The following is an 18,294-nucleotide window of genomic DNA, read 5'->3' on the forward strand; positions in this document are numbered from 1 at the left end:
TTACACAGGTTTATCATAACTTTCTTGTTTTTGTGCTTGATGCCCCATTTATAAAGCACAGGATCCCATATCCTGTAACAGCTTTCTCAACCTACCCTGCAACCTCCAATATTTGTGCACATGTACCCCCAGATCCCTCAGCTCCTGCACTCCCTTTAGAATTGTATCCTTTAATTTATATTGCCTCGCCTCCTTCTTCCTACCAAAATGAATTACTTCATACTTTTCTACATTCAAGTTCACTTGCTATTTGTCTACCCATTCCATCAGCCTATGTCCTCTTGAAGTCTATCAGTATCCTTCTTGTAGTTCACAATACTTGCAAGTTCTGTGGCATCTGTGCAAATTTTGAATTTGTGCCCTGTACACCCAAGTCACCCATTAATATATCAAGAAAAGCACAGGGCCCAACACTGACTCCTGGGAAACCCTATCATATAACCTTCCTCCAGTCCAAAAGAACTGTTCACAACTCCGGTTTGTTACTCAGCCAATTTTGTATCCATGTTCCCTTCATCCTGTGGGCTCTTAACTTTGCTGACAAGCCTGTTATGTGGCACTTTTATCAAATGCTTTTTGTAAGTTCATGTACCTATCAAACCTCTATTATCTCATCAAAAAAGCTCAAGGACATCCATGAAGCACAATATGCCCATATCAGTGCTGGCTTTCCTTATTTCACGTGTCCAAATTGTGCCCCAAATTATCATCTCAAAAAAGTTAAATTGATTGGCCTGGATTTGCTGGTCTTCTCCTTGCATGTTTTTTTGATTAAGGGTGTAATATTTACATTTCTCCAGCACACCTGTATCTTAAGGATTAGAAACTTGTGTGCCTCTGCAATTTACACCTTTACTTTCCTCTATCCTTGGATGCTTCACATCCATTATTTAATTACATTTGTTATTAAAGATAGCAAGACACCACTGCTTGTACAAAAACCAAGGATACAACAAAAAAGGAGCTAACAACTTTGTTGAAAGCTGCACACGATGGGCACTTTATGGTTGTGACAAGATCGTTAAGCAAAGATCCCATCAGTTTACTGTCATAACATATCACCATTGGGTATAGTTTAGAATCAATAGGAAAAGTAATCCTCTTCAGAACTAAATTTGGTATTTGTAGTTCTAACCAATTACATCCAAGGTTGGGAAAGATTTTTACAAAATTATAAAACCAAAAAAGTTTCGTTTGACCCCAAACCAATTAGCAAGACTGATAACGTAAAATATGGGTGAACAGGGTTTCACAGTAGCTTGGCAATATATTTATCTTACTCAAAATTCAAGGGGAGTTTTGCTTATGACTTAACAGAGGTGGCTACACTACCATTTTAGGTCATTTGTAATGCCGTGACACGAATGTGTTTGCAAATCTACTAGTTATGTTTTGGTCTTATTTGACAATATACTTGCATTAGTTCAGAGGTTCACTGGGCTGATTTCTGATGAATGGGTTGCCTTTGAGGAATGGTTAAGCAGGTTGGGCCTACACTCATTGGAGTTTAGAATGAATGAGAGGTGATCTTATTAAAATCAAATTGAAGCTTGACAGTAGATGTCAGAGAATGTTACCCCTCAAGGAGAAATCTAGAACTAGGGGGCACTATTAAAATAAGGGAGCTTCCATTTAACAGAAGAGGAATTTCTTCCGGATGCTCATTGAATATATTTCAAGGCTGACTTAAATTTTTGATGTACAAGGGAGTCACAGTTATGGGGAGAGGCAGGAAAGTGGAGTTAAAGCTATAATCAGACCAACCACAGTATAAAACGGTAAAGCAGGCACAAGGGGCCAAATGGCCTACTCCTATTTCTGATTAAATTTTTGCTGAATTAGCCCTGCAGTATAAACACTTGGGAGAAAGTCACAAAAAATTAGGTTTCACTGATGAAAAGCCTATTTTGATTTGAATGTCCTTGTAAAAAATTAATAAATCTAGATTAGGAAAAGCACAATAGGGTTTTAAACTTTTATTGTATGCATCTCCATAGACATTTAAGCATCAGCAATTGTAACTTCTACTTCAACACCAGGCTCGATACTGATGGAGGTGATCTGTTTCACAATTTCAGATGGACTATGTAAATCTATTAGACGCTTGTGGATCCTCATTTGGAAACGATCCCAGGTTTTGGAACCTTCACCACAAGGAGTCTTTCTTGTTGTGATACGCAGAGTCTGAAATAAAGTATAAAGCAGATTATGTAAATTTAGCTACAATGGTTCTGCAGGAGACCATAACATTTTGAACTGCATCCATTTAAAGAATTAACATTCAAGTGAACTGTCAGAAAGGAAAGATGGCAAACTAAGTAACTTCAGATTGGGTGACTGATCAAATTCAAGAATTATTTTATAGGATCATAGGAAGCAGTAGAACAAATCGGCCCAAGGAGCCTGCTCCACCATTCAAACAGATCATAGCTGATCTACCTCTACACCTCTCCCCTGCCCCCCACTACCCCCATATTCTTTGATGTCAATAGTAACCATAATGAAGTATTAGGTATTTAAAATTCTACCCAGAAGAAAAATTCAGTACAAACAGCTGATCTTGCTGTTCAAAAGATGTTGAAATCACAGTACTGCAACTGTACTGGAATGGCAATCTGTAGCAAGACTCCTGCAAGTTCCGAAGAAGGGTCACTGACCCGAAACGTTAACTCTGCTTCTCTTTCCATAGATGCTGCCAGACCTGCTGAGTGACTCCAGCATTTCTTGTTTTTGTTTCAGATTTCCAGCATCCGCAGTATTTTGCTTTTATCCTGCAAGTTCTGACCCAGCTGGAAGTTATCAATTTAGCTCAGCTGATACTCGTCTCAAAGGTCATGGGAGCAAGCACAATTCCAAAGTTTGACCTCTACAGAGACGGTCCAATGCAGTACTGCAGGAAGTGTTGCACTGTAACATCCATGAGAAACCAGAGTCAGAGTTTTACAGCACAAACAGGTCCTTCAGCCCAATGCACCTGTATCAACCATCAAGCACCCATACAATCTAATCCCATTTTCCAGCACTTGGCGTTTCAAGTGTTCAGAGGTCTCGTCTACCTATTCTGATGACTAGTAAAGATGCTGGTCCATCACAGCACTACTCCCAGGACCTTACTGATAAAATGGCTGTAACTTCTGCCTATACAAGTCACTGCACTGAGCCAATGTTCTATCCAATAATTGACAGCTAATTACTGTGTCAGGCAAACCCCCCCCCCCCCCACCTACCAAGATTGAGACATGATTTCACCATGAGCATTAAAACTTCAAACTGCAAGCCACTGACTGGAAAGACATTTCCATGGTAACCAAGTGTTGGATTAAGGGACAAAGGGCCATGCCCAGCTCATTCAACCAATGAGCTTTTGTTTACCAGGACATTGAAGGTGGGGGAGATAGCATTCCAGAGACTGCAGCACAATCCACAAACTTCGCAGGAGACGGTTTCATATATGGAGCTAGTCACATGACTAACCTGCTGGACAACCTGGGAGTATTTTTGAATTTGAACTCCCAAAGGAATTGGAACAGAGAACAGTGTACTCATGGACTGAACATCTCCACTCCTGTCTGTCTGCCCCCTTCCATCTCTTTCCCACAGACCTGAATCTTGAAGATACAAACTCAAAGGGAGAACGGTCTCATACGTGAACAAGGTTTAAGACAAATACTAGGCCCCAACAAAAAGCAAGACTACTTACAAAAAGGACTAGTGAGCTCTAAGCACTACAAGATATGGCCTCAAACTGTTCCACCTTATCTTTTCTGTCCCTATTTGCATGTGTGTATCGTGTGTGCATGCCCGTGTGGGCGTGTCATATATCCGCAGACATGAACTGTATTAGAGTTCAAGTTTTAATAAAATTTAATCTTCCTTTAAACCAGAGAGCCTGTGAATTGGTTTATTTGTCTTATAATTGTAAAACTGAACAAGGAATCACAAAAAGGGAAGCTCAAAACATTGTGTTTAAAATTAAACTGTTACAATAAGACAAGGTGAAGACAGTAACAGACCATTTTCATACCAGGTTGTAACAACTGCACGCATATGACAGTTCACTATCTCCTATTAGATTTTAGAATTGGAGGTACTGGGGGTGTGGGTTGGAATCCAATGCTCAATTATGTGGAAATTTACAGTACTTCCCAACTAAATTTCACAATTTTCCCCAGCTGACAAAAAAAAAAATCAATTTCAGTCAGACATTAGCACTTAAAATAATCAATGTACCACCCATTTGGATCACCACACAAAGATAAGATAGTCAGCATCTAAAGTGACCAGTCAGATAACCTCTCCTGGTTAGGTGTTAAATAGCACATATCACATGGCAAGTAATCCAAATGCATAGGAGAAAACCCAAGTTGAACTCAAATGCTGCATGTCGTTCTTCATTTAGTTAATCAGCACAGTTGAACCACAAATGATCTTGCTCCCTAAGCAAGACTTCTTAAACTGAATATTCCAATAATCAGACACTGCCAATACTTTTACTCTGGTTTGCAGTCAGACATTTTGGACAAATTCATAACATTTTACCAAAGCCATTCCTGACTGGCCAGATTAAAAAACAGAACATTAGTCGATGTCTCACCACAAACCCTTTCCATTAACTTTCCCACGGCTCCACCCTAAGCCATTCTGTTCTGCCATCAAAAGAAATGCATTATATAGCACCTTCCACAACTGCAGGATGTCCTCAAGCTCATTAGTCAATATACTTAAACTACTCATGATTGTAATATAGGAATCATTATTTGTCAGAGTTCTACTGTTGCTAGAAAGAAAAGCAAGTTGGCTGTACAATCCCTCACCTCCACCATTCAGCAACATCCCAGCTGAACTTCAACTTCACTTTCCTGCCATATCCCTTAATTTGCTTACTGCCCAAAAATCTATCAATGTCGTGAACAACTGAGTATCCACAGCCCTCTGGGGTACAGAATTTACAAGAAATTTCTCAGTCCTAAATGGCCAGCCCCTATCCTGAGACCATGCCCCAATTCTACACTCCAGCCCAGAAAAGAAGTCTTTCAAGCAGCTATCCTGTTGACCCTCTTAAGAATTTTTATGTTTTAATATCACTTCTCATTTTACACTCCAGAGTACAGGACCATTCTACTCAATCTCTTCATAGGACAGCCCTCATCCCAGGCAGCAATCTAGCAAACCTTTGTTACACTTCCTCCAAGCCATGTATATCCTTCCTTGGCTAAGGTGACCAAAACTGTACACTGTACTCCAGGTGCAGTCACACCAAAGCCCTATAAAAGTGCAGCAAGACTTCCTTATTCTTGTACTCCAATCCCCTTGCAATAAAAGCTAACATACAATTTGCCGTCATTGTTTATTGTACCTGCTTAACTGTCCAGATCTACATCTTTCAGATTTCTTATTCTTTCATGGGATGTGAGCATTGCTGGCTGGCCAGCATTTTTGTTGCTCATCCCTAGCTGCTTTGAACCAAGTCGTTTGCTAGGTCATTTCAGAGGACAGTTAAGAGTCAACCACATTGCTGTTGGTCTCAAGTCATGTGTGCGACAGAGAGTGGGGATAATGGGTAAGTACTCCGATTGACAGGATGTAACTAGTGGTGTGCTGCAGGGATCTGTGTTGGGGCCTCAATTATTCATATTATTCATTAACGACTTGGATGATGGCATAGTAAGTCATATATCCAAATTTGCCAATGATACAAAGTTAGGCAGCATTGTAGACAGTCTAGATGATAGCATAAGATTGCAAAGAGATATTGACAGACTAGGTGAGTGGGCAAAACTGTGCAGATGGATTTCAATGCGGGCAAGTGTGAAGTTATCCATTTTGGACCAAAAAAGGATAGAGCAGGGTACTTTCTAAATGGGAAGAGGTTAAGTACAGTGGATGTCCAAAGAGACTCAGGGGGTTCAGATGCACAGATCTTTAAAATGCCATGAGCAACTGCAGAAAATAATCAAAAAGGCTAATGGAATGCTAGCCTTTATATCTAGAGGATTGGAATATAAAGACACAGGTTATGCTGCAGCTGCACAGAACCCTGGTTAGACCCCACTTGGAGTACTGAGAGCAGTTCTGGGCACCAAACCTCAGGAAGGATATATTGGCCTTGGAGGGAGTGCAACATAGGTTTACAAGAATGATACCTGGACTACAGGGGTTAAGTTACAAGGAGAAATTACACAAATTAGGCCTATTTTCGCTTGAATTTAGAAGGTTAAGAGGTGATCTGATTGAAGTCTTCAAGATATTAACAGGAAAAAAAAGACAGGCTAGATAAAGATAAACTATTTCCACTGATTGGAGATTCTAAAACTAGGGGGCATAGTCTAAAAATTAGGGCCAGACCGTTCAGGAGAGATGTTAGGAAGCACTTCTTCACGCAAAGGGTGGTAGAGGTTTGGAACTCTCTCCCACAAACAGCAGTTAAGCAAGAAGTTGTTAATTTTAAATTTGAGATACAGATTTTTGTTAAGCAAAGATAAAGGGATATGGACCAAAGGCAGGTATATGGAGTTAGGCCACGGATCAGCCATGATCTCATTGAATGGCGGGACAGGCTCGACGGGCTGAATGGCCTACTCCTGTTCCTATCTTCCGATATAAAAAAGGATGGCAGATTTCCTGCCCTAAAAAGAGATTAGTGAACAAGATGGGGGGGGGGGGGGTTTTAAACAAAAAAAATGGTAGTTTCATGGCACCATTGCTGAGACTAGCTTTCAATTTGATCTTATTAAATTAATTGAATTTAAATTCCCCCAGCTACCATGGTGGGATCTGAACCCAGGCCTGGCCCAATACATTAGCCTGGGCCTTGATCACTAGTTCAGTGACATTTCCACTATGCCACAGTCTCCCCTTCTCTCCTTACAACCCTCAACATTTTAGTATTTTGATGAGCACTTGAAATGCCATAGTATACAAGGCTACGGGCCAAGTGCAGGAAAATGGGATCGATTGGATGGGTGCTTGATGGTCGGCACAGACACTCTGGGCTGAAAGGCCCGTTTCTGTGCTGTATAACGCTGACTCTGACTAAAGCATACAACCCTTGCCATACTAGCCTTAAATGGAAGTCACATCTCTCCATTGCTATAATCTGCTTCCAAGAAAATTTTGCTCTTAATTGTCAAATACATTCCAAGTCTAAGATGAGAACAGCCACAAAACCCAACCCATACAAAGTATATGTAATTATATAGCACCCTTCAACATCCTCAGACCACAAGATGCTTCACAACCAAGTAATTTTTCAAGTGTACTCACTGCTGTTATGCAGGAAAACATACATGGCAAACTGTACACAGTACAGAGCAGCAATAAGATAAGTGACTAGATTTTTTTTTTTTTAAACGCAATATTGGTTGAGTAGTTAAATGTCAGGCAGATCATTAGAACTCCCATGCTCTTAATATTGCCATGAGACCGCTTACGCCCAAGAGAAACAAGTCCAGTTTCATCCAACAGATTACATCTCTGGCAGTACAACACTATGGGCCAACCTAGATTATGTGCCCAAGTCTCTGCTTGTATCAGAATGCCCTTCTCCAGAGTCAAGACTGAAAAGAAAAGCCAATTGGAGACTGCAGTGACATTTATCAATCTAATCACAAATTTCCCCCATTTCCCTCCTTTGACAACTGTTTTCATCAATGTTCCAATTTTCCCACAACTTCAAGGTCAAAATAAAATGCTGCTCAAAACACCTGACCTCCCTTAGTCTTTTATCTATAAAAGACCTCACCTTGGTGGGCATACGAACAGGTCCCTTGACCTTCAGATTCTTCTCTTTGGCACCACGAATTAGATCAGCACAAACTGGAGAGAAGCAAATGTATTAGGGAAGAAAGCATACATCTATAATTTATATTGCCATCAAAACTGGCTCAGAATAGCGTATAAAGCAATCATGTTATTTCATTTACAGTATATCCTCCTTGCCAGCAAATACAAAACCCAGTAGTTTTGTCAGAACAATTAGATTTTGCTTCACAAATTTTTACATTGGAAGATGCTTATTCAACAGCTGAGACAATTAGCTGTACAGTACAAAAGCTTGGTTCCTTTTAAAATGCTTTGCTTATTTGTACAAAGATTTATCTTCTCCAAGGCTCGTTTACCACTTCATCTAGTTGATGAAGAATCTGTTTGCATTGCCAATTTAAAAATCTGAGGTTTTCTGGTGGGCGAGAAAGTCAGTGAGAAACAACTTCAAGAAAGATGGAGAACAGCTACTTTACATTGAGTTGAAAGCGCCAGAGAGATGGACATTTTCTGGATCATTTAAAAATCCAAATTGCACAGCGTCTATTTTCTCCCCTGCTGAAAATAGTGTTGAGATGTGCATGTATTGCATCCATGACAAAGCATGGCACATAAAATTGATGTCACATACCAAATTTTTGGCAAGAAACATGTCAATTTTTTTTGCCTCAAATATTTACAGATTCATTACCCATAAACTCAATTTATTATGGAAATTTGTTAAATGCTGATTTTAACGATCCCACTATATTAAGTTATGCTTACCTTTCTCAAGTGATTTTACATTCCGGCTGGTCAAGGTAATTCTAATGCGGTGGATTGCAACCTCCTGTTCCACAGGTGCTTTGCCAGGATCTTTAAATGCCTGTTTTGGGGTGGAGAGAAAATCATATGGCATAAACAGAACAGAATTCTCAAAGTAGTTATACAACTTGTCCTCCCAAATAAGGCGAAGAAGCCAGTTTAGAAGTATACCTGTTCACATTACCACAAGATTAAGATCAAAATTCAAAATGTCCAAATGAACTGAATTGTTTACACATTAACAATTCTCTTAGAATTTCACATGGAAAAAATCCTGAATTAACATACCCCAATATTGATACTTAAAAGTACCCACAAAAAAAGCTTAACATGACATTGTTAATCAGGGATAGTATCACAGCTGCAGAAAGGGAGGCCATCAAGGAGGGTTCGTCTACTGAGTCATTATGGGTGGAAGTCAGAAACAGGAAAGGGTCACTTTGTTGGGAGTTTTCTATAGACCCCCCCCAATAGCAACAGAGACATGGAGGAACAGATTGGGAGGCAGATTTTGGAAAGATGCAGAAGTAACAGAGTTGTTGTCATGGGTGACTTCAACTTCCCCAATATTGATTGTGCAAATAGTTTGGATGGAGCAGTTTTTGTCAGGTGTGTCCAGGAAGGTTTCCTGACTTAATATGTAGATAGGCCGACTAGAGGGAAAGCTATATTGGATTTGGTGCTTGGCAACAAACCAGGCCAGGTGGCAGATCTCTCGGTGGGAGAGCATTTCGGTGATAGTGATCACAACTCCCTGACCTTTACTATAGTCATGCAGAGGGATAGGAGCAGACGGGATGGGAAAATATTTAATTGGGGGAGGGGGAATTACAATGCTATTAGGCAGGAACTGGGGAGCATAAATTGGGAACAGATGTTCTCAGGGAAATGCACGACAGAAAGACAGAGGTTGTTTAGGGAGCACTTGCTGCGACTGCTGGATAGGTTTGTCCCGACGAGGCAGGGAAGGGATGGTAGGGTGAAGGAACCTTGGATGACAAGAAATGTGGAACAGCTAGTCTATGTTCTTTGCAGAAAGGTCAATAACCAGGGCGCTTGGATTTAAGGTAAGGAGCAGGAGGTTTAGAGGAGTTGAGGAAGAAACTTTTCACCCAGGGGGTGGTTTAAATCTGGAACACAATGCCTGAAGGGGTGGTAGAGGCAGGAACCCTCACAGCATTTAGTAAGTATTTAGATGAGCACTTGAAATGCCATAGCATAACACCACAAGGCCAAGTGTGGGAAAATCGGTTAGATTGGATGGGTACTGGATGGTCGGCGCAGACGCATTGGGCCGAAGGGCCTGTTTCTGTGCTGTATAACTATGACTTTATGACTAAATAACAAACTTCCATTTTATCAACATCTTACACCAGTTATGCAAAAGAAACTTGGCATTTACAATATACTGAGTCCCACAATGTCCAAATTAACAATGCCTCAATTAAAATGTGCCTCCCATGAAACACATTCATGAGCTAATTTGAAGCTTCCCACAAAAATTCCTCCCAGACAGAAACGCGTTACTTGTTTTGAAGCTAAACAAATTTGGTCAACTAAATGGCTTAAACCCGCAAGGCAAGGAGTAAACAACAAATGTATGCCAATTTGAATGCAATAAACCGTCCCGAAGACGGCCCAGAAGCGAATACAATGTGGTACCGGAAGGTAACCGATTTATAACCTACAAACCGTTTCTCTTCGGATACTCCCTTAACTTTCGACGGCGGAATTAGGCCGAGTGGCTCGTTTTCCGGCCGGCGCGCACACACACACACACGATGGGCCAAGTGCTTCCTTCTGTGCAGTAAACTTTCCGTGATGTTAACCGCGGAAAGCTTGCGACATTGTTTTTATTTCCATGTATCGGTTGTTAGATCAACACCTCCTCCCTTCTCTACAAGAATTAGATCAGCTCCTTTAACGGAGTCACTCAGAAGATTCAATACAACAGCGACCGCAGCAAATACCCCATCCCTCCTGCCCTCCCATTCCGCCAAAACCGAGGCCGGAAAGGGCAACACGTGGACAAAGCCCGTGAAGGCAGGCCCCGGGCCTGGGATTTGTGCAGCCCGCCCGCCATCCAATCCCATTCTTTCACCCTCACCATGGTAACTTCCTGACCGACTTATCCGTCGACTTCTTCGCTCGGGACTTTAAAAGTAAACGAACAGCGGTGAGTCAGGAGGGCACGGACCGGATCAGCCACAGACTCCGCTTGCGCCGCCGTCACAGCTGAAAAGGAAGGGGCGGGGCCTCGGCCGCGCTTAAATCCCGCCACGAGCGGCCGGCCCCCGGATGGAAACGCTTTCCCCAGCCGTCACTGACAGAATGGAATAAAAACACGGAGCGGAGCGGAGCAAAGCAGAAATGAACTCAGTCCAGCACCGCTGCTGCCCGAAGCGGGAATGAACGAAATCCAGCGCCGGAGCTGTAATCGCCCCTCAGCTTCCCGAGGCCTGGAGTGGAAATGAACTCAGTCCAGCACCGCAGCTTCCCGGAGCGGGAATCAAATAATCCAGCGCCGCACTTTGTCGCCCGTCCGCACACCGGCTGAAGTTAGAAGGCAGGAGCGCCCCCTGACAGTCGGAGGAGCAATCGCCACAGAACTATTCACCCAGGTCTTTGATTGACTTCGAGAGAAGGGTTGAGCAGGTCACTCACTGCTTCTTACTAACACTGCTCTTAGATAGAAGAGCAGCGTGTGCTTTGTGGGGGAGTGGGCAACATTTTACTGAACAATGAAAGTAAATCTCGTGTCGAATGTAAACACATTGGTGAAAAGGCACGTTTGCAACAGTTAATGCAAAAATGGTTGAAAAATGTTTGGGGATCCCCCATTGCCAATGCATGCGTGGCCTTTCGCAGCATCCGCGCTGGGCCTCATGCAATTGAATGGGTGATACGGTCCTAATGCTGCACTGGAACATACTCGCACAGGCGAGATATCCTTTTGCCAGCAGTGTACCTCATGGGTCAAGTTGAACCAAAATACGCCACAGACTTTTTTTATTTCCAAAATATACTTTATTCATAAAAATCTGTAAAAATTACATTGCCAAACATTTCAAACAGCACCAAAAAATACAAACATTGCAAGCGAGATCAGTTTCCTTCAATACAATCATGAGTTGCTTCACAACCCTTCCATTTGTCATGTCAATTACATTTCTACATTTACAGCAAATGAAAATTTTTCCGATACAGTTCGAGGGGTTTCCCATGGATCCGGCCCCTCAGTTCAGCTTGGTGGGGGGACCTTACACTGTGGTCTTTCCCCATTCAGCCTTTGCTGCGGCTGCCCCAAGCTTTAGTGCGTCCCTCAGCACGTAGTCCTGGACCTTGGAATGTGCCTGTCTGCAACATTTGGTGCTGGACAACTCTTTGCGCTGGAAGACCAGCAGGTTTTGGGCAGACCAATGGGCTTCTTTCACCAAATTGATAGTCCTCTAGCAGCAGTTGATGTTTGTCTCGGTGTGTATCCCTGGGAACAGCCCGTAGAGCACAGACTCCTGTGTTACAGACATACTTTTTTTATTTCCAAAATATACTTTATTCATAAAAATCTGTAAAAATTACATTGCCAAACAGTTTCCAAACAGCACCAAAAAATACAAACATTGCAAGGGAGGTCAGTTTCCTTCAAGACTGTCATGAGTTTCTTCCCAACCCTTCCGTTACACAATTGTCATGTCAATTACAGTTTTACATTTACAGCAATTGAGAATATTAACGATACAGTTCGAGGGGTTTCCCATTGATCCAGCCCCTCAGTCCAGCTTGGTGGGGGAACCTTACACTGTGGTCTTTCCCCATTGAGCCTTTGCTGCGGCTGCCCCAAGCTTTAGTGCGTCCCTCAGCACGTAGTCCTGGACCTTGGAATGTGCCAGTCTGCAACATTCGTTGGTGGACAACTCTTTGCGCTGGAAGACCAGCAAGTTTCGGGCAGACCAAAGGGCGTCTTTCACCGAATTGATAGTCCTCCAGCAGCAGTTGATGTTTGTCTCGGTGTGCGTCCCTGGGAACAGCCCGTAGAGCACAGACTCCTGTGTTACAGAGCTGCTTGGGATGAACCTTGACAAAAACCACTGCATCTCTTTCCACACCTGCTTTGCAAAGGCACATTCCAGGAGGAGGTGTGCGACCGTCTCTTCCCCACCACAGCCAACGCGGGGGCACTGTGCGGAGGGGGCGAGACTTCGGGTGTGCATGAAGGATCTGACGGGGAGGGCCCTTCTCACCACCAGCCAAGCTACGTCTTGGTGCTTCTTTGAAAGTTCTGGTGATGAGGCATTCCGCCAAATGACTTTGACGGTCTGCTCGGGGAACCATCCGACAGGATCCACCGTTTCCTTTACCCGTAGGGCCTTGAGGACATTCCGTGCAGACCACTGCCTGATGGACCGGTGGTCGAAGGTGTTTTCCCGCAGAAACTGCTCCACGAAGGATAGGTGGTACGGCACGGCCCAACTGCATGGAGCGTTCCGCGGCAATGTGACCAGGCCCATCCTTCGCAACACCGGGGACAGATAGAACCTCAGCACGTAGTGACACTTGGAGTTTGCGTACTGGGGATCTACACACAGCTTGATGTGTTACAGACATACATTCCAACCTAGAAAATTAGCAAAGGAGGATAATTAAATATGGGAATGGCTATATAGGTCTATGAGCAGGGCCACTGCTTTAAGGTGACTGAAAGAGTTAAATTCTGATTTTCTTAAGTAGAATTCTAGGATTTTTAAACGTATTTCACGATCTGCAATTCAGTTACTTTTTTTAATGAAAGCTGAAATCCTATGACCTTGCCAAGACATGTGAAAAAAAAATAGCTACATGAATTCTGGGTACTGCCTGTGCGGAGTCTGCAAGTTCTCCCTGTGACCATGTGGGTTTCCACCGGGTGCTCCGGCTTCCTCCCACAGTCAAAGGTTTGCAGGTTGATGGGTAAATTGGCCATTGTAAATTGCCCCTAGTGTAGGTAGCTGTAGGAGAATTGTGGGGATGTGGTAGGGAATATGGGATTAATGTAGGATTCGTCTAAAATGGGTGGTTGATGGTCGGCACAGATTCAGTGGGCCGAAGGGCCTGTTTCAGTGCTGTATCTCTAAAGAAAAGAAAATTAAATAAACATGAACTTGATATAACTAAAGCTGCACACGTCCAGTATTCCCAGCACTATTATTGCAAAACTAAAGTTTACAAAATTGCTTTTTGTTACAGTTATGATTTAGAAATGTCATCCTTGGCTCAGAGGTAATACCTTCGCCTCTTAAATCAACAATTTTGAGAGACTCGAGCAGATGATCTTGACTGGCACATAAGTAAAGTACTGAGGGAATGCCATTTTGGATGAGATGTTAAACTGAGACCCTGTCTATTCTCTCAAGTGCACATAAAAGTTCCCATGACACGATTCAAAGAAGACCACTGAATTTCTGGTACCCCTGGCCAACATTTAGCCCTCAAGCAACAAAACTGAACCATTGTTTGGTGACTTACCTTATTTATTTTTGTGGGCCTTTGATGTTTTCAAATTGGTTGTTGTGTTTCTCCACATTATAACAGTGACGACATTTCTTTGGCTGTGAAACGCTTGGGATGCCCTGGGATCATGAAAGACACTATGTCAGAGATGCCAACCCCAATGTCTCAGAAAACAAGAGCGAAAGTCTTAAAATGAAGAGATTTGGTATAACAATCATGAGTTGCTTTTTTCCCCAAACATAAGCCAATATAGATTGACAGTCGGTTTATAAATGTAATGTTTCAATTTGACTGTGTGTAAAACTAGCAAAATCTGGTCTGAACCAGCTGTGAGGCATGCTACTGAAGAAAAGAGCTGTCTACTCTCTCAGAAGAAATTCTACAAGGAGCTACAGGCCAAGTTAATTGCCTATGGAGAAAAAAAAGCCCTTTTTTGAAGAGACCATTTGTATCGCTGAAGGTAGCAAAACTCCTTTTCTTTACTTCCAGGCCAGGAAATATTTGCTTCAAGTTTGAATCTCTCTTGACTGATTGTGTTTGCTGGAATTCGAAGTAAAGTTTTGACTGATAGACTGTCGGTTTTAAAATTCAAGTTGACCTGTTGTGACGGAAACCACACCTGCCAAAATGAGACATATTAATTTCGTCATATGGAACATTATTTTTGAACTGTTATTGGACTTGAAATAACTTGTATAAAAAGACCACAACAGTGGCTGAAAACATGACTGCACATTTGCATTCTAAAAGACAGTTGCACGAAGAAGACAATGGGAGTACTCCCTGATTCAATTAGCCAGATGGATTTTCTCCATAGTGATGATCAAGAGACATTGAGAGATATTGAGCCAGCATCCCTCCCCCCAACCCCCCCACCCCCCAGCCCACACTGAGAGTGTTTGTTGAGCTTGAAGGAAACCACAAATCTCGCATGCGAGGCTGCTCTAAACAAGGAGCTAGTCACATGACTAACCTGCTGGCCAACCTAGAGTTAATTGAATTGTGCACACAGAACAGTTTTTGGATGAGACTGCAAGTGAACTTCAAGAAAAGAGCACCTCTCTCTCTGTCTCTCTCTCACACACAAAGTTCCAGGGACCCACGGAAGTAACTAAGTCTCAATATAGAAGACCAGCAAAACAAGTCTGAAAGTGTGCACAGGGCCTCAATGAGAACTGCAAGACTTAACTTCAATCAAAGACTTTAAAGGCCTGCTCAGGTCGGGAAAATGAACCCGACCGATCTACAGTGGCCCGAGCCCGACCCGAGTCCCTCCAATTTCGCCCCGAGCCTGACCCAACCTGAGCCCGACCCTGACTCGACCCAACCCGACCATCCCTTTACTTACCTTCTGACTGGGAAGCTCCACGAAGCTGCAGCGCATGCGTGATGACATCATAGTGATGTCACTCACTCACTGCGCAGACTCAGTTTCGTCCCGGACTCCCAGCTTAGGTAAGTTTTTTAATTTCAATACTTACCAGCAGAGCACTTACCATGTGTGTCCGCCTGAGTCTGACCTGGACTCGGCCTGACCCGGCCCAAGCCCGAAAGCTGGACCCGGAAGATGGGCCCGGAAGATGGGCCCGACCCAATCCGAACCCGACACATGTCGTCGGGTCCGGTAGCAGGCCTTTACATTACATCCAATCCAAAATGTGTAACTGAACTCCAGCTATTACTTCAAACCTTTCCCCTTCTTTCAATTCTTCTGTCTCTATTTGCATGTGTGTTTATCGCGTATGCATTCCAGCATGGTTGCATCGCGTATTTTTAATAGTTTTAACTGAATTAGAGTTTTAAGGTTAATAAACTTACACCTTTCTTGTTTAAATCTGAGAAAACCTGTCTGGTTGATTTCTTTGCCACTACAATTAGAGAGCAGTGAGCAAGGATTCATTGAGGTGAAGCTAAAAACAGGGTGTTTTAAAAATGAAACCCTGTTCCAGCCAAACCAGGAAAAGGCTGAGAGGGGAGCCCTAGACCCCTGCCTCACCTGGTCGTAACAATGTGCTCACCGTTGAAAGAACTGTTTGATGTCTTCTGCAGCCGAAGTGTTTTGAATGCCAATGTACTAAGAGACTATTTCATCAAATCCGTGTGAAGACTTCGAGAGGCATTTGATTATTTGTACACTAGGATACCTCACCCATCAGAAACATAACCCACAAAGACTTAGTTATTTATTCTTTAGAAACAGTTAATTTTTAAAAACACCACTGTTAGTTTTGAGTGTGTGTGTGTGTGTGTGTGGGGTGGGGGGGGGGGTGGCTGGAGTTAGGTTAAAATAAGAAGTTATAAGGTCTTTAGACATGGGTGTATCTTAATAGTATGTCATGCAGGCCCCCACCTGCCAAGAATGAGGCACATTAAATTTGCCACATGGACGTTAAATTTCAGATTGTTGCTGGGAAGAAGAGAAGGCCTGTGACAAGGGGTTGCCAGGCCCCTGACTGGAAAGACATTTTTGCATATTAACAGACAGTGCTTGGAACAAAGGAGCTGTCCCCTGCTCCAATACAATCCACAAACAGACGTGGTCAAACCAGTTAGTCACATGACTAACCCGCTTGGCAGTCCGGGTTTTTTTCTGAATTGTACAATTTGAACTGAGAGTCAGTCTGCAGAGCGTCTGTTTGCTCCTGGACTGAAGAAGACCTCTCCTCTGTCTGCTCCCATCTCTTTCTCACGGAACTCCAAAACCCACTGAAGCCACATGATCCCCAAGAGAGAAAAGTCTCCTACAGTGAAAAATACTGGGCCCCAATGAAAAGCAAGATCTACCTACAATCAAGGACTCTACAGCCAGCGTGAAGCACAGTAACAAAAAACCCTCTTCAGATATTGCCTTAAACTTTTTCACTTTATTTTTCTTCTGCTCTTTTCTGTCTCTATTTGCATGTGTGTATCACGTATGCATGCTAGCGTGGGTGCGTTGTGTATTCATAGGCGCCAACCGAATTAGAGTTTAAGTTTAATAAATTTAAGCTTTTCTTCTTTACACCTAAGAAAGCCTGTTTGTGCTGGTGTCTTTGCCTTATAATCGGAATGCAGTGAACAAGGATTCACCAAGGGGGAGCTAAAAACACAGTGTTTAAAAAAAACCCTGTTACAGTAAGACCAGGTGAAGGCTGAAAGGGAACCCTAGACCTCTTTCTCACCTGGTTGTAGCAAGATTAAAAAAAAAGTAGAATGCTTAAAAACAGAAAAAAAAACTATAATCAATTCACAGGAGACCAATATACCCTTTTAGAAAGGTACTTTAAATATTTGACATGTAACAACATTTTTGAATGACACAGATTTGTCTCTTTAATACAGGATTAGTATGTGGAAGTTCCCGTTTACCTAGGGAGTGTGAATAATTTTCATCATAACTGAAAACTACTGATGGCCATTGTATAGCAATGTTTGAAGTAAACAAAAAGAATTGTTCACAACTTTTGCAACTGGGAGCTGACATGCTGATTGGAAATTGCAGCTTTCTCCATACGTTTCCCTAGACTGGATTTCACACTTGGTAATGAAATTTCCTAATACCTCAATAATCTGTCAAGACATACAATTACCACATAGAGACTTCTGGCATCAATGGGAATCCATTTTATCAGCTAACTATTATCCTGAAGCATTGGTGTTTGATTGCTATGTTGTAAATTTATTGGCAGTCTTCATTTCAGATCTAATGATTTTAAAATGAAATCAAGAAAAATGTCTCTATTTGTCACATATAATTTAAAATAAAATACATTTAACGTAATTAATTGGAAGTAGCTATCTAAAATTCCAATGCCTTTTTGTGTCAATTGTTTCTAAATTTTTCATGACTTGTTTCACGAGGACATTGACTAAAGTTTTAGACAATCCCATTAGCTTGCTAGGATTCAAATTTCCCAGGAAAATAAAGCCATTACCAATACCTCTGTGGAGTTGGAGTTACCTCAAATTTAGTCAGACAAAGCTAAATATGATTTTTGTCGATATTAACAGACAGGAGCTTAATGTGTTTGTCTGAAATTCCTCTGCTATGTTTACAACGGCATTAAACTGTTTAAAGTAAATAAATGTTACATGAGCACAATGTGTGCATGTCTACTATTATTAATATCAGTAATGTTGAGGCTTATTGGACCAAGGTGGGATTCATCTCTAGCTCCAAGTGGATTACAAAACTAATGTCCATCCGCTGTACCCGCTGGATGATATAATAGCCTCCAAGTATTGTGGTTCGGTACTCTGTGT

The 18,294-nt window shown here is 42.3% G+C and overlaps 1 protein-coding gene and 1 non-coding gene across 2 annotated transcripts; both read right to left on the reverse strand.

Moving 5' to 3' along the window:
• Window positions 1–1,961: 1,961 nt before the first annotated feature.
• rps20 (ribosomal protein S20) lies at window positions 1,962–10,822 on the reverse strand. Its single transcript, XM_068031857.1, has 4 exons — window positions 10,673–10,822; window positions 8,527–8,626; window positions 7,742–7,815; window positions 1,962–2,184 (listed from the first exon to the last, which is right to left on the reverse strand). The coding sequence occupies exons 1-4, from the start codon at window positions 10,673–10,675 to the stop codon at window positions 2,002–2,004; spliced, it is 360 nt and encodes a 119-aa protein (XP_067887958.1). The 5' UTR covers window positions 10,676–10,822; the 3' UTR covers window positions 1,962–2,001.
• Window positions 7,877–7,940, reverse strand: LOC137370372 (small nucleolar RNA U54). The gene has a single exon (XR_010975132.1). It is a non-coding gene; the product is annotated as a small nucleolar RNA U54 (small nucleolar RNA).
• Window positions 10,823–18,294: the final 7,472 nt, after the last annotated feature.

Source organism: Heterodontus francisci, chromosome 5, assembly GCF_036365525.1.
Source record: "Heterodontus francisci isolate sHetFra1 chromosome 5, sHetFra1.hap1, whole genome shotgun sequence".
In the NCBI taxonomy this organism is placed as follows: Eukaryota; Metazoa; Chordata; class Chondrichthyes; order Heterodontiformes; family Heterodontidae; genus Heterodontus; species Heterodontus francisci.

What these genes read in the sequence shown, in the direction of transcription:
- rps20 (XM_068031857.1), bottom strand. An exon ending in TGTAAAATCACTTGAGAAAG is followed by an intron (nt 7,816 to 8,526) that starts GTAAGCATAACT and finishes GCTTCTCTCCAG; the next exon opens with TTTGTGCTGATCTAATTCGT. An exon ending in CTGTTCGTATGCCCACCAAG is followed by an intron (nt 2,185 to 7,741) that starts GTGAGGTCTTTT and finishes ACTTTATTTCAG; the next exon opens with ACTCTGCGTATCACAACAAG.